We start from the raw sequence: 15,529 nt of genomic DNA, 5'->3' as shown, positions 1-15,529 counted from the left end.
GCAGCCGCACCTAGCCTCCGGGTTAGAGAGCAAGGGCTTGATTTGGGAACCTCGTGAACCAACAGACCTCCTTTAGTTTATGACTTTGTGAAACAATAAAAGTTTTAAATTGAACAGGTCTGAGCCTGTGCTTAATTCAGTCCTATATAATTCGGCACTGAGCTCCCACACATACCTGCTTTAAATAATTCTGTTCACTCACCAGGAAAGAGCTGGGCAGGCAGGGACCAGAAGAGGAGGGCAGTGGCACTAACAGAGCTCTGAGAACATGGGAAGAGGGAAAGGCAGTGGCTGCCCTCTCCCACACACTTAGCTGGCCTGGCTTGGGCAGGACTCTGGACTCATACCATGGGTGGACAGATTGAGTTCTGCTTTTTTGGAAGAGGCTGGAAGAGTTGTTTGTGGATCTGTAACCCTGAATTCTCAAACATGATTTTTGATAAACAAGATACAACTTGGACTTTAAGAAGGTCTTCAATACAGTATCCCATCCTATTCTTATAAACAAATTGAATGGCTGTGCCATAGGCAATTACACAGCCAGGTGGGTGGCAAATTGGCTTAAGGGTCATACCCAGAAAGTGGTGGTGGATGGGTCAAAAGATGTGAGCAGTGGGGTCCCCCAAGACTTGGTCCTTGGGCCAGTGCTGTTCAATATCTTCATCAGCGACCTGGATGAGGTCACAGAAGGGCTAGAGCCTCAAATACTCTTCCCTCTGGGCTTCAGGTTTGTTCATCTAGCCCAGGGGTGGGCAACTATTTTGAGCAGAGGGCTGCTTACCCAGTTTTCGCAGGCTGTCAAAGGCCACATGGGTAGCCCTTGACAGGTGCCCCACCACCTGGTCACCATCTTGGGACCAATGTCCCAATGTCTTGGCACCAATGTCCCAGGGCCAGCACCAGTGGGGCCCAAAGCGGGTCGCAGGCTGGCAGGGGTCCGTGGAGCTGGGCTAGGTTGCACTAGCAGGGAAGGGGGAGCTGGCCCAGTTCCAGAGCCCCTGTTGACTGGGACCCTGCACTCCTGCCACCCTGCTCTGGGGCCCGCCACCACTGGCCCCAGGACACCGGTGTGCGTCCTGTGCTCCCTGCCCGCTCACACCAAGTGCCCCCCAACCCTGTGGTACAGGTGGGGGGCAGCACACAGCCCTGACCCCCTGCTCGCCATCAGGGAAGAAGCTGGTGATGAGCTTGGGGAAAAGTGGCCCCTCACCTGCCCCATGGCTGGCGCTCCACGCTGCAGGCACTCGCAGCCTCTGCGGGGCTGTCTGGAGCAGCTACAGGCAGCCCCAGGCAGGCTGTGAGCAGCTGCAGTGTGGGATGCCAGCCACAGGGCAGGTGAGGGGCTGCTTATCCCTGCACTCGGCACCAGCTTGTAACCCAGCCCTGCTGCCAGCCTGGCAGTGGTGCTGGATTCCGAGGTGGTGCTGAGCATGGCAAAGGAGGGGGTGGGGGGAAGAAAGCAGCCCCTCTCCACCCCATGCCTAGCACCCCAGCTGCTCGCAGCCTGCCTGGTGCTGCCTGTGCCTGCTCCAGACATCCCCACATGGGTTGTGAGCACCTGCAGCGCAGAGCACCGGCCATGGGGCAGGCGAGGGGCTGCTTTTCTCCACACAGGGAAGGACCCCAGGGAAAAGCTGAGCATGGGGGGGCAGGGAAGCGGCCCCTCCCCCGCCCAGTGCTCCACACTGCAGATGCTCATAGCCTGCGTGGGGCTGTCTGGAGCGGACACAGGCAGCCCCACACAGGCTGTGAGCAACTGCAGCACGGGGCACTGGGCATGGGCAGGGCCACTTCCCCCCAACAATCGCCTGAGCTTCCCGTGCCAGGGCAGCCATGTGCTCCCAGCCCAGAAACCCCAGCTGGGGGCAGGGCCAGGCAGGCCCCACTGCTGTTGGAGCCTGCTGAGTTTCCCCTGGGTCCTACTGCCCTTGGTTCCTGTCATTTTTTACAGGAACTAAGGACAGAGAAATATTAATTTTCCGAATTTTTTTAGGGGCCCTGTGGGCCAGATAGAATGGCCTTGCGGGCCGGATCTGGCCTGCAGGCCATATTTTGCCCATCCCTGATCTAGCCTGTTATCTGCCTCCTAAGCTAACTGCTTAATTGACAAGTCAGTGGGCTACTCCTTGTTTTCCTTTTTAACCCCTCTGCCCTCCATCCCTCCATCTGTCTTTCGCCACTGTCCAGTAACAGGGTAAGTGTTCCCCATTATAGTCCCCTTTCTATTAATTTCAATTATTACTGAAGGAAATATTTTTCTGTTGGATCATGTGTGTGGGACAAAAAAAATCACCATTTATTGACGTTTGTTGATAAAATCTAATCATGCCAAGTTTGTTTAAACAATGATTGTCTAATGTAAAATGCATACAACACCCTGAACCAGGTACTGGAAACCAGGTCTCCCTTCCTGCAGCGGGTACTGTAATCTCTAGGCTACAGAAACACATTCTCTTCCTTGGTCTTCTTCCGGTCCTATGACACTTGTATTGTTGGCTGCTCAATGGCCAAGATTTAGCAGGCTTTGAAGATTCCCCCACACAACCATATTCTATAGCTTGAAGGTTAGGGCAATCTCCTGGGAAGTAGGAAATTTGGATATTAATCCCTTCAGGCTGAGGAGGGTCTAGAACTCAGATTTCCCATTTCTTGGAAAGTCATCTTGCCACTAGGTTACTGGGCAAAAAGTACACACTGCAATTCACTTAGGCAACTGTGCTAAGAAGCAGGGCTAGGATTGTGGATTCCAGGTGAACAAAAGCACCTAATATGGATCCTGAGCCAGGTATCAGACTCCTGAGACACTACGAGTTCCCTATGCTAAGCATTTTCTAGTGCCAGATGCATCTAATTCCACCTCCTCTTGCAACAGAGGCTGGAAGACCCATTAGTAGATCCTTGGAACTGGACTGGATGGAGAATAATGTATTTGTAATTGGTCGGTAGGAGTAGCAAGTGGGCAATTCTCAAATCACTTCCAAAACTGCAGTTAGAAATATTCCCAAGAGGCAACTTAGGTCACATACTAAAGTATCATTGCTTCTTCTTAATGCTCCAACAGAAGCATTAAAATATTAATGATTAGGATTTAAAACCTAGCAAAAACTGCTGAAAGGTTTAATGGTTAAGGAACAGCATTTTCCAAGCAGCTGCACAGACAAGACAAAACAGATTTGTACTGAATGAGGCATCAACTCATTAAACATCTGTGAGTGGCTGTAGAATCCTTGCACTTATCACATGTGAAGTTGGTGTCTAACTCCTGAATGTGATGCAGGATTCTTCCCGAGGTTTCTTCTTACTACTGTATGTTAGGCTCTTCTTTCTTTAAAAGCCTTCACTCCACAATTAATCAATTGTTTTCCAGCACTTTGATCTTCAGCAATCTTCTCCCAATCATTTGGCTAAATGTTCATTGCCTTCACATCTCTCTTGCAAACATCTTCGAAAAGCTGACAAGGGTTCCTGCATGATCTCCTTTGTGTAAAGAATTCTCCATACAAAATATCCTTAGGTATATGGTATAGCCATATCAGTCCAAAAATACACTTAATTTCTAACTCAAGATCTTGTGTATAAAGTGTATGCATACACCACTTCAGAACTGTCAGAGCTCATGTATTAACTTTTGAAATAGAAATAATAATGGAGCTACCATTATTAGAATGGCAGAATAATAAACTCTTTTTCAGTTTCATAAGGTAATGAATGTAAAGAATGTATGGTATGCCTCAGTACAGTGCTCTAAAGTGGTGTGGATATGCCACAATGTTCTCTTTCACAACACACTCATTTACCTATATCTATACTGACTGAAATCAGAAGTTTCTGGGTCATATTCTAGGATTCTCAGTGCCTCACTAACTGGAACCATTCTAAAAATTAGTTTGTGACATGTTGTGGGATCACTTGATTGTCCTATCCACTACTACTGGACAAGCTGTTTCTGCTTCTGACTTCATTACTGCAGCAAGTTATAGATGGATTTAGTCTACAGGACAAAACCAGTTTGACACTCCTGAACTTGGGGGTGCCAAGGGAGTGCTATCTGAACAAGAGTTCAGCTACATGTGCTTAGGCTGCATCCTCACAAAGGGAACAAGTCTAAGCCTACCTTAACCAAAACAAGGATTTCAATCCATACCTCAGTCAGGCAAGTAAACACAAGTTCTCAGCACATACAAGTACAGGCTTATAGATTTGTAAGTGCCTTGTAGGGGTGGAGATAAACTAAAACATATATAAAAATACAGGATAAGGCTGCATTCCTACAATAAGGTATTTAGGGGTGTACAGTAATCCATACTAAAATGATGCCATAGTAACAATATACAAAATACCTTTCTATATACTGTTTCCAGTTCTGGTTTTATTCCTTCTTCCAATGAAAATATTGGAGGCCTTGTGGGAGATGGCTTAATCGGATTGGGCAATGCTAAGATATTGCCATCATCTCCAAACCATGCTTTCCCCTATGAATAATGAAGTAAAATTAATTTTTTTTGCAATTTTTATCAGAAAATGACTTGCAAAATTACAATTATTTCAGAGACGGAGATCCCACTGTTTAGGAAACAGTTTAATTTTAATTCCTTTTCTTTTAAGCAGCTACCTAACAAAAATATAAAAACATGAGCAACTTATATGGATACCCTCCTCCAGGCTTTAGATTAATGGTTCTCAATCTTTTTAGACTCAAGACACCCCTTGATAGACTGAAGGCACCCTTCACTAGACTCAAGACACCCTCCCATAGCTGTAGAAGTGAACAGCATGCCATTTAAAAAAAACTTACCTCTTTGGAGAGGGGCCAGGCAGTGGGGGCAAAGTTGTGGGGAAGAGGCTGAGCCTGTACTTATCTGCTTAATCTCACCATATCTCAGATCATCCTTCAAAGGATCTCGCATCACCCTTGAGTACCCTGTCACTATGGTTGAGAATCACTGCTTTAAATGGTTCCAAGATAAAACTTTAAGCATATTCTGGTTTATTTAGAAGCTTCAAGCATCTGAAGGATCCAGACTGACCCCTGTGTATGTTGACATTTTTTTCAGCACTGCACATGTTAAGAAAAATGCTAGTGTACGATTTAAAATAGTGTATTTCCAGCCCAGTCTGGGCCCTCCCATGAGGTTCCCAGTGAGGGACCATGTGGCCCAGGAGAACCAGTGGAAGTTCTTGATAGCACCTTCCTACTTCCCCTGGAGCTTTGTACTGGCAACAGCATTTGTAACCTTATTTGGGACCCTCCTGCCTTCCTCCTCGCTTACTTCTGCTGCAGATGGTGCTGCCTACCCCCAGCCATATTCCTGTCCTGCTTCAGTCTTGCTCAAGCTTTTTATCCTTGCATCTTTTTCCTGCCTCATGGTTGCCTTGACCTCTGGCTTGACCTGAAGCATGAACTCATTTCAACCCCAGACTCATCTCAACATCCACTGGGATACCTCAGACTCAAACTGACACCTAATAATGTGACCTGCTTCAGCTTCTGGACTTCTGGTATTGTTGACCCTTGTCCAGGATGTACCCATGACAAATAACTATTGGACAAGAACAGTAGGCTATGCCTGAGGCAGCAAGTGAGCTACTGGCAGTATCTTGATGTGGAAGAAACATGTTATTTACAGGAACTTATTTAAAGAATTACATATGGTAAAGAACAAAGTCTTGCTGTTGCCCTTGCAAGGGTCTGGGACCTAACCTTGTATGAAACAGAGTAAGTACATACAGTGTTTCCAGGAGAACAGGAAGTGTGGCATCCCAAGAGATGGTTAGAAAGATCCTGTTGCTTAACCCAGATTATCTCCTGGGGTGACACTTCCTGGATGCTCTATGTTCCCAGGAAGTCTTACTCTATGTCACATATTCAACCAGGATGCTGTACAAAATAAGACTTTTTTTTATTCTGCCTTCCAAAAAACAAGGTGTGTTACACGCAAGAAAAATATATGCTTTATTTGGGGGTGTATTGTTTGAGAGAAAATAAGGTATATGCTTCCTTCAATCATAACAATTACTACAAGAATTTGACTAATTATTAGGTCTGAATCATGAACACTCCTATATAGATGACAAAGTACATTCACCATAAAATAAATATTAGCAATAATGTAACAGTAACTTACCTGCTCCTGTCTGATTATTCTATTTTCCAGGATGTTTTGATTAGAGAATGACACAGTGGGCCTTTCTCCTGTATAAAGACCCTCATCCTCAAGGTACCTTGGCTGCATGTTTGTAGGCACCTTCTGAGAAGCAGGCACTAAAGTACAAACATATCCAAATTTATAAGACTCATAACTGGAGACCTAAGCTTTGCAAGGTCCTATACTGTCTTCTAAACAACAATTGATAATTTGCTGCTGTAATGCACGTACTTTGAAAGTGTTGAGATTGAAATGTTCCTTTTAATGAAAAGGATTATTAATTTTATATGTGTATTATATATATGCATGGATAGATCCAAAGTAGGAGGTGAAGTGGGAGAGTTGCAATCCCCCCACCATTTGATTCTTGCTCCAAACTTTAAAATCAGCATTTCTATTCAGGCAGCACTGAGGGAGTCAACTGACTTCATATCTGATGTATTCTACCTGATTATTATTAATCTTTCTTCATTCCACAGGTGTTAACAACCCTTTCCTTTTTAATGCTCTCGATGTTCCACCATTGAAATGATTCTTTCTTCTTCAATTTTGCTATTTGTTAGACACCACCAGGAATGCGTTTCTTCTAATTCACAGTCCTACAGACTGTTTTTAACTCCAGCTAAAATCCTTAATTCAGGTGTGATATTACCTCAAGTGTAGAAATGACTGTCAGTGAGGTATTGGAAGCGCTGTCAAGAACTCAGGAAGGCTAGTTTGGGGGAGGGGGTGTTGTTTTTTTCCCCTACAAGTCATAAGAAGTGACATACATTAAGCTATAATAACCACAGAACTAACAGGCAATATCATTTGACTATGTTTTGCCTGGCTTGTGGTTTTTACACATAATATCTAATCTAACAAATCACTGCACAATAAAGTTCAGTACTGTTCACTATAAACTCCAGTAAAGTTATATTAGCTTTTGCTTGGATCTTAAACTGAATAAAACAGTGACAGTTCCCTCATGTATTAGTCAAGCTTCTCATTTCTGTTTAAGTGGAGAAAAGGAGTGTCCCGTGTTATATGTGATGGTGTGCCACAACACGTGCACTCCCCTTTTCCAAATCCTAGATTTGCCCATGTATGTATGTATACATAAAAGCACATGTATAAATAGGGACCTACCTAATTTGCAGCAGAAGTGGAGTGCACAGCAGCTCCTTCAAATCTTGCAGGTTTCCCTATGTACCCCCTCCCACCACTCATTGACAGAGGGACCCCGCTGCTCCCCACTTGCTCCTGATCAGCAGGGAAGTGAAAACCGTGGTTTTAAATACAGCACCACTTTTGCCTCCCGCCACTGATTGGCTGAGGGGCCTGCAGTGGCCCTCATATATATCTGTTGACATAGTATATAGACAATACACACACAAGGAGCTCTCATTTTCATAAGCAGGGCAGATCTTTAGCATAGCTTTATAAGAATACTTAGCATGCTTTGTACACATTAAACAATAATATATCATTACTGATAATACTTAAAGGGGCTTCATTTTAGAGCAGTGGTTCTCAGCTTTTTTAGTATCATGGCACCCCTCAGAAATGCAACTTACTTACTTTTTGATTACAGAAAAACAAAATAATAATTTTTTCTGTTGCAAAGAACTCAGAGAGACCACAGCAGATCAGAATCGTTTTAACACTATGGATTCTTATTTGAAAACTCTGGGTTTAGCTTGTTGATCTTGCTTGCACAACTAACAGTGTGTGCCATCTCATGGCACTCTTGAAAGGATCACAAGACACCCCAAGGTGCTGTGGCACCCTGTTTGAGAATCCTTTTTAAGAAGGGTTACTTAATTGTTGCAACTGGAGTTACAATAATAATATTATGCTATCTAATAAACAATAGAAGGGGGAGCCTTGTATACCTGTTCTCATGCTGGGAATGAAGAGAACATCTCTTTCCTTCTTCAGTTGCTCAGAATAGCTTTCATAACCTGCAGGTTTTACTACCAGAAAATCACTGACTGTCTGTTGTATTAGGAATAACTCATCTTCTTTAACAAGGTGACCCTCTTCATCCTGTATTTCATATAAAGGAAAATTATTAGCTGGCAGTTGAACCTGCTCTTTTTTTAGTATTAAACACTAAGCTGGAGAACATTAATGTCACCAGTTTGCATGCCAACAGAAAAAAGCATGTCTTATTTAAGCTATCTTCTAGCTGTAAAGCACATTATTTATCTTCATATGCTGGAACGATCCAAGTCAATTTCATTATCCTCAAGCTGCTCCCAGACAACTATTTATTATTAAAATAAAATAAAATTCAGTTCATTTTAAAAAAATGTTTAATGTATTAATAAATAGATTCTGCCATGCTTACTCATTCTAAGGAATATATTACTCAAGCAATCCTTTTGGAATGAACAGAAAAACTTGTGAAGAAAGATTGTTCAATCTGTTATCAACTTTGATCTTTTTACTTTATACCTTTTCATCTGGTTTTTACACTGTCTTGAAACAGCTGTCTCTAATATTATTTCTCCGATCTCTTTGGTAAACCTTGGACAACTTTTGCACAAAGTCTATTGATTTTTTCACTTTTCACAGGCTTAAATGAGAAAAAAAGCATTCCTTTGTAGTTTTATTAGGCTTCTCTATCAAGAGCATTAATTATTTTATAAAACTATTAAGGAAGAGATATTTTACTATTGGTGAAAAAGCACTAATCCAATGAATTCAGATTCTACTTAGTACCTGGGCCACAGATTTGAAATTTTAAATGGGTTTATATTAACAAAAAGTTGTATTTAATCTGTAATAACAGATATACAATGTATGAGCTATTAGTATAATTCAGGAAAACAAATAACAGGACACATTTTCAAAGCACTGAGGCATGAGAGTGATGCCATGTGGAAAGGCTGTCAAAATCTGAATGCAAATCTTCCAAAAATCCTAAAGTTACTGGTTTTAATTAGAAAACAATTCAATTTATCAAAATGAATACACAAAATTAGTTAGCATACAGTAAGTAACCTGGCCAAAAATATGTTCTCTGATACCATTTCATCATCATCATGTTCCTCCTGATGGCTTATTTCAGATTCTTGTTCTTCCACCTCTTCCTCCAGATTGGATTCTCCATCTTTCTTGCTCTTGGTCTCATCCTTTATATTCTCTGGTTCAGGATCAAAATTGAATGTAAAAAAATTATATGCTTCCTCTGCAGAAGGAAAATCACTCTGGACCTAAGGTGAAAGGCCAACATTTACTTAAGATGCTTACAGCTGTTTTAGTAAAAATAAAAGTATTCTCACACAAAAATTACTAGGGACATTTATAAATAACATACTATAGCATTTTAATTAATTAAAAAAATAGGTCATATAAATACTAAAACTGACTAAAATAAGACATCTGTTAACTAGTTTATATACCAAACTCTTTAACCTTTAATATATTTACTACATAATAAATGATTTTTAACATTAATTAGTTCAGTTTTAGTTTGCTCATCTTTTCCAACACAAGCATACTTGTGAAAATCTCAAATATGTCTGTTGTATTGTGGCTGTAAAAGCTATAGCTCTGCATGTTGAGAATAAAAAAAATATATATAAATAGCAGTTTCTGGATAAATTCTGCCCGTAAAGGACAAAGGCAGGAAAAATACTACTTTGGATGTTAAGGGGAACACAATGAGAACACAATTAATAACATTTTGTTGCCCCATGCAAAGAAAAGTCTGGTTGATTTACCTATAGAGTTCAGTTTGCTGTTGTTCCAATTCCCTGCCAGCATCCCCTACCCATTATGATGAATGGTAACAACTGGATAATTCAGAATTATTTGCACTTCCCTTGGACCAGTGCATTAACCAGAGGTTATTGTTTTATAAAATCACTGAGACTGTCAAATGATGGCCAATGTTAGAGAAATTTGTCTGATAACCAATAAGAAATGCTATGGGCCCAGTTGCATCTCAATGACTGTTAGTTTTCTTTGTTCAGTCATTCTTGTTATTTTTTCAATTTTATGCTTTATATTTGAATTGTAGGCATCTATAAATACAATTCTTAAATTGTGACTCTCTTAAGGCCTATAATAACGAGGTGGGTATTTTAAAAATTAAGGTCCCAAGTCCTGCTAGCTGCTGCATGCAGAGTAAAGGCAACACAAATTAAAGAAAATGATCCTTACATGTGGCTTCTGCTTGAGTTTGACAGAATCACGAAACTTTAATCTTGAAGGTATTTGGGGTTCGTCTTCTTGTATCTCCCTTGGTCCATCTTTATATGACTACATAGAAACAACTTTTTAGTTACGCGAGTTATTTAGACACCCAACAAAATGAAGACATTGACTAACTGAGCATACAAATAACTATTGTATACTGACAGTTAAAATTCTGGCTTTTCTATGCCATGCTGAATTTTCTACACAAGATCATTCAGGTGCAGATTTCAACATTCGTTTTAACCAGGATAATAGAAATTCTTTTTTGTTCAGGCAATAATATACTGTAAAGATATCAGAAGCAAAATTTTATACAAGATGTTGTTTTTATATATTAACTTGAAAACTAGAATCTCTCTCAGCTTTCTAAAATTCCCCAAATCATAAACTTCAAAATATGAGTCATGCACATGCATGAAAAGAAAAACTGAAAAAAATACTGGATAAAATACTGGCTACACTGAAGTCAATGGCAAAATTCCCACTGACTTCAAGTGAAGTCCTGGCTCCAGTAAAGTCTAAATAAAGAAGTTTAAACTGAAAAATACTGAAACCCTGGATGTAACAAAAATGTGCACCATAAATACTGAAAGAAAAAAACCCTGCAGTTTTTAGATAGTTGTAAACGACAAAATATTTTTAAGAAAAGCAGAGGGCTGTCTCACATTGAACAATCCAAATTAACTAGGGCAAACATGAGGATATATTTTTTAAATCTGGAATGCCTAATCACTGTGATAGGTGCTTCCTTGCTAAAGGAACAGAATATTTGGTATTGTACATTATGGGCACTGAAAGCACGGATTGGGAAAGCTACTGTTAACTACCCGACTCTTTAAAAAGTGACAGCTCCGCCCTTTTGAAAGATAAGCTATGATGCTGATCAAATGTAACAGCTGTTGAATATTTAATAGTTATGTTTTATCTTTGGTTTTTGCACTATGACACTATAGAACACATACTCACACCCTGTTTCTCACCTCTTCATGCAATACGGTTTCTGATTCCCTCTCTCTGAGGCTTTTTATACGGCGTGGTGGGAGACTGGGGACTTCTTGCAACAAAGCACTTTCTGCTTTAGACTGAGAACCCCCCCGAAAAGGTTTGGTTATGTCACATAAGTAAATATTACAATCAGTCCCAGCAGCTTCAAAGTCTTATTACATGTGAATATCGTGACAGACTCTTAACTATAGAATCAGCTTAAATGATTAAACAGAGCAACATTTTGCTACCCTTTATTATACATTAACTTTAATTCAGAAAAAACATTGATTGCAAAAAGGAGCTTAACATTTTAAAATTCTGCATAAACATGGTAAAATCTGGCTTATAATACCAATAATAAGATTTTTTCCAAACAACTGTCATTTCTAAGTTTCAAATAAGAATCAAATTAACTTTTTAGAAAATAATACAGAATTAGATATGGGGGGGTAGAACCTATGGATATAAAAAATAACTTCCTTAGAGTACAAAAAGCATTTGTAATTCACTTTTGTGGAGCACTAAGTAAGTAAAATGTGGTAGATGGAATAAAATTTTTTATAAACGCTTACCCTTGCAGCTTTTAATTTCTCTCTCATTCGTTCCCTAATGGAAAATTCAGCAAAGCTTGTTCTTGATGAAGAAGGAACAGGTGGCAAGCCTGAAACATGATAATAAGTTTACAATTGCAGTTCTTTGTGGAGGAATCAAGAAGTGTATAATTATTTTAATAGCTTTTTACAGAATTGGAAAATTCCAATTTCTAACTGAAAGGCCCCTATATGAAAAAATATGAAAAGACATACATGTGCTTTAACTTAATGAAACAAGTTTTGATTTCTATGTTTTCGACTAGCAATTGAAAGTCTTCAGTCCAGCTGGATCTACCTACCAAAATTAAAATTAATGAGAACTGACCTATCCAAAGTACTTCATATTTCTTTCCATTAAAGGAATGAATCCGATGTGCCATTGATGGAAATGTTAAATGGGTTTGTAAGTAATTGATGGTGATTAAATAACATACTGAAAACTCCCAAAATAAACACGAAAGTTAGAGAGAAATGTTAGTCTTTACTCAAGTCAGTTATATTATTCAACTATAATAATGTTGAATCTATTACATTTTAATGTAATAATACTGTAATGAATTAAAACCTTGATTTTTCTTTTACCATAACCCTAGAAATAATCTAGGTAATCATCTTCAACCTTTTCAAAATAAGATGAATAAATATATTACTATTAATTAAATTATACAAACTAAGATTAATATATTTGCTGATCCCTGATTTTAGTATTCTTGTATACCATCTTCTGGCTTCTTCAAAGCTTCAATCCTGTTATGTCCTGTCATTGCCTTGTGTTACAGAATAGTACAGAATCCCAGCGGTCAAACTCATCTGACTGTGAGGCTCCCTGAAAGCTGGATCAGGACCCATCTCCAGCAGCAGCTCTAGTTGGGGTCTGAGCTCCTGTATCAGAACAGGGAGACATCAGGACTAATGAAGACATCACTCATCCCGCCACAATCCAATGCATCTCCAAAGGTGCTCCGTACCCTAGAATCCAGCAGCAAGCCCCCACCTGTACTCATCTTTAGGCCCCACAAGTCAGATAACATGACTCCACAGGGTGGATCTTTGATATCTGCACAAAATAGGGATGGGTGCTTGTGGAGATATATACTTAACTTCAGTTCATCTGCACTCCCATTAACTTCACTTACGATTAAGCCATGACATATTGACAGACCTAGGACTTTGAATGTTCAGAATTAATTCCGGTAGTGTTGGGGTAATGTTGTCTGGAGGGAAGCTGAACTGGGGGGGTGGCCAGGCCCTGCCAGCCCACCAAGTATGATTGGGGAGGAGTTTAAACCCCTACTGTGGCCTGCAAGGACCTAGCTGGGGTGTGCCCAGAGGGGGAAGGGAGAAGCAGCCCTTTCCAGGTTTGTTCCCCAGTGGCAGGGGGCATGGCCAGCCAGTGGCCTGTGCAGTGCCTCAGGCTCAGGTAGAAGGGAGGGAAAGGAATTAAACGCCCTCCCTCCCCTCCACCTGAGCCCAAGGTGCTGCCCAGGCCACTGGCTAGCCACAGCTCCTGCAGCTCAAGCAGCCAGCGGAGGGAAAAAGCTGGCAGACCCCAGCTGGGGTCCCATGTCAGTGAGAGGGGAGGCAGGGGAGTTTAATCCCCCTCCCTCCCAAGCCCGAGGCGTTGCCCAAGCTGCTGGCAGGTCATGCCCCTCGCCGCTTGGGTGGCCCGTAGAGGGGTCCTGTGCAAGTGGGAGAGGGCAGGCAGGGGGTTTAATCTACCTCTCTCCCCTCCCCTGTCCCATGGCGCCACCCCCTCCAGCAGGGAAAATCCTGCCATGCCCCCACCAGGCAGACTGGGCTGGGTCCCCAGCTGGGTTTCCTATCGTCACCCCCTTGTCAGGCAACCCTCAGTGCTCCGGCTACAGAACAGAGGGGCAGGGACAACCATGCTCTGCTCGAGCAGACAGCACAGCCCAGCCCAGGCCTGCAAATCATCCTGGGATGCTGGGGGACTGTGGATTTAACTTGTACCAGGAAGAGGTCAGGGACAGAAGTTTCATAAACTGGTTTACCTAAATCAGTTAAGTCTGATGCTACATTCAACCAGGTTTCAGCCATTTTGAAACTGGTTTACGTGCACTGAACTACTGTTTTGTTAAATGTTTAAACCAGTTTCTGATCACTTCAAAGTAACTTCTGTCCCTAACCATAATGTCTAGGAAGTATGCAAGGGGCAAGAATTCTTCTGGGTGGTATCTTTGTCTATACCAACCCTACACATGGTCCATACACATGGTCCAATAAAAAAAAAAAATTAAGTCATCCACAAGATTCTTGCCTCTTACAGAGTTAAAGCTGAAGCACAGTTAGAACAGCAAAGATCAGAAATACAATCATTTTTACACATCCACTTTTTGTATTTAGCCATATCTGTTTAACTGATCTCTATCACAGAATCTTAAATAATTTTAGCACTAAATTCCAACACAATGATGACGGTAAGATAAGAGTCTATTCTGACTCAAGCATGCCCAACAGAATTGTTAATGAACTTCCTATTTCAACTGTTCCATCAAAGTCAGAGTTTCAGAGCTGAAGGTGAGGACAAGACTGGACAATAAGAACCTCTGTAACTGCTGATGATGCATAAGCCACTGATCAGGAAAGAACAGTTTGACTTTTAGACAGCTTGTGTGACTGGAAGTTTGAAAAAACTTTAAAGTGAGGGATTTTCTTTGAACTTTTTTTTGAAAAATAAGAAACACCATATAAATATGAAATTAGCAATACAGGCACAAAGCAAGATTTCCTTTCCAAATTTTAAAACAACAGCTTAGGAAATCAGTCATCAGGCAACTATAAGACATGAATTTCAAGTGGTTTAATACCTGTAAAACTGTTTCCAGGGACAGATGCAGGGGCATGCACTGGTGTACTTGCACTCCCCTTTGATTCCTGCTCCACCCAAAGTTTAAAACCAATTGCTTGAGAGGTAGCAGCATTTCTAGTGAAGACAGTGCCAAAGGAGTCCCTTGACTTCATGATTCATTATCTACCTGATCCCTTGTAAACTCTTAACTCCGCTGGTGTTAATGACCCTCTCCTTTTTAATGGTCTTGATGTTCCACCAATCAATCTATACTTTGTTCTGCAATCCTGCTGTCTGCTAGCTACTCCTGGTAACGAAGCTCCTATTTCACAGCCCCACAAATGGTTTTTAACTCTTTCCAATGAAGTTGTATTTCTTTTTGCTTCAATCTTAAACTGCATAATGAAGCCCTAAGTCTCTAAACTATTAGTAAAGCTTCCCATTAATTTTTAACTGGAAAAAAAAAAGTGTGCGGTTTTTATATGTGATGATGCACTACACCATCTGTACCGCCTTTTTCAAAATTCTACATCCACCAACAATTGTCTCTCATATTGATAAATATTTTTGTAGTAGAAAGTACATCCTGTGGCAAAAAACATTCTAAATTTGCAGTTCCAGGAAAGCTCATCTTTAACACTGAGGCACAATTTATAGCAGTGATTCTCAAATATAGCGCTAGGTGCACCTTGTACCACTGCTACATATCCCTGTGGAATGCCTATGCCAGGCGCACTTTGGGATGCAGCTAGTTACACTGGATGAGGTAAGGGAGGCTGGGGGACCAGCGGTCAAAAAAAAAAAAA

General features: G+C 41.0%; 1 protein-coding gene across 3 annotated transcripts in view; it reads right to left on the bottom strand.

Moving 5' to 3' along the window:
• The window catches only part of CC2D2A (coiled-coil and C2 domain containing 2A), a 112,828-nt gene that overhangs the window by 81,468 nt on the left and 15,831 nt on the right, over positions 1-15,529 (bottom strand). For all 3 annotated transcript variants that reach the window (XM_019553089.1, XM_019553092.1, XM_019553090.1), the window contains exons 2-8: positions 11,894-11,982; positions 11,315-11,416; positions 10,299-10,397; positions 9,161-9,346; positions 8,021-8,174; positions 6,126-6,262; positions 4,341-4,472 (exon numbers count right to left, since the gene is read on the bottom strand). In XM_019553089.1, the coding sequence (XP_019408634.1) occupies positions 4,341-4,472; positions 6,126-6,262; positions 8,021-8,174; positions 9,161-9,346; positions 10,299-10,397; positions 11,315-11,416; positions 11,894-11,982 (899 nt within the window). The remainder of the gene's footprint in view (positions 1-4,340; positions 4,473-6,125; positions 6,263-8,020; positions 8,175-9,160; positions 9,347-10,298; positions 10,398-11,314; positions 11,417-11,893; positions 11,983-15,529) is intronic.

This window comes from Crocodylus porosus, unplaced genomic scaffold (assembly GCF_001723895.1).
Source record: "Crocodylus porosus isolate Cpor-Errol unplaced genomic scaffold, CroPor_comp1, whole genome shotgun sequence".
NCBI lineage: Eukaryota > Metazoa > Chordata > Crocodylia > Crocodylidae > Crocodylus > Crocodylus porosus.
Note: the sequence above shows the minus strand (reverse complement) of the source record. Positions and strands in the feature narration are given on the sequence as shown.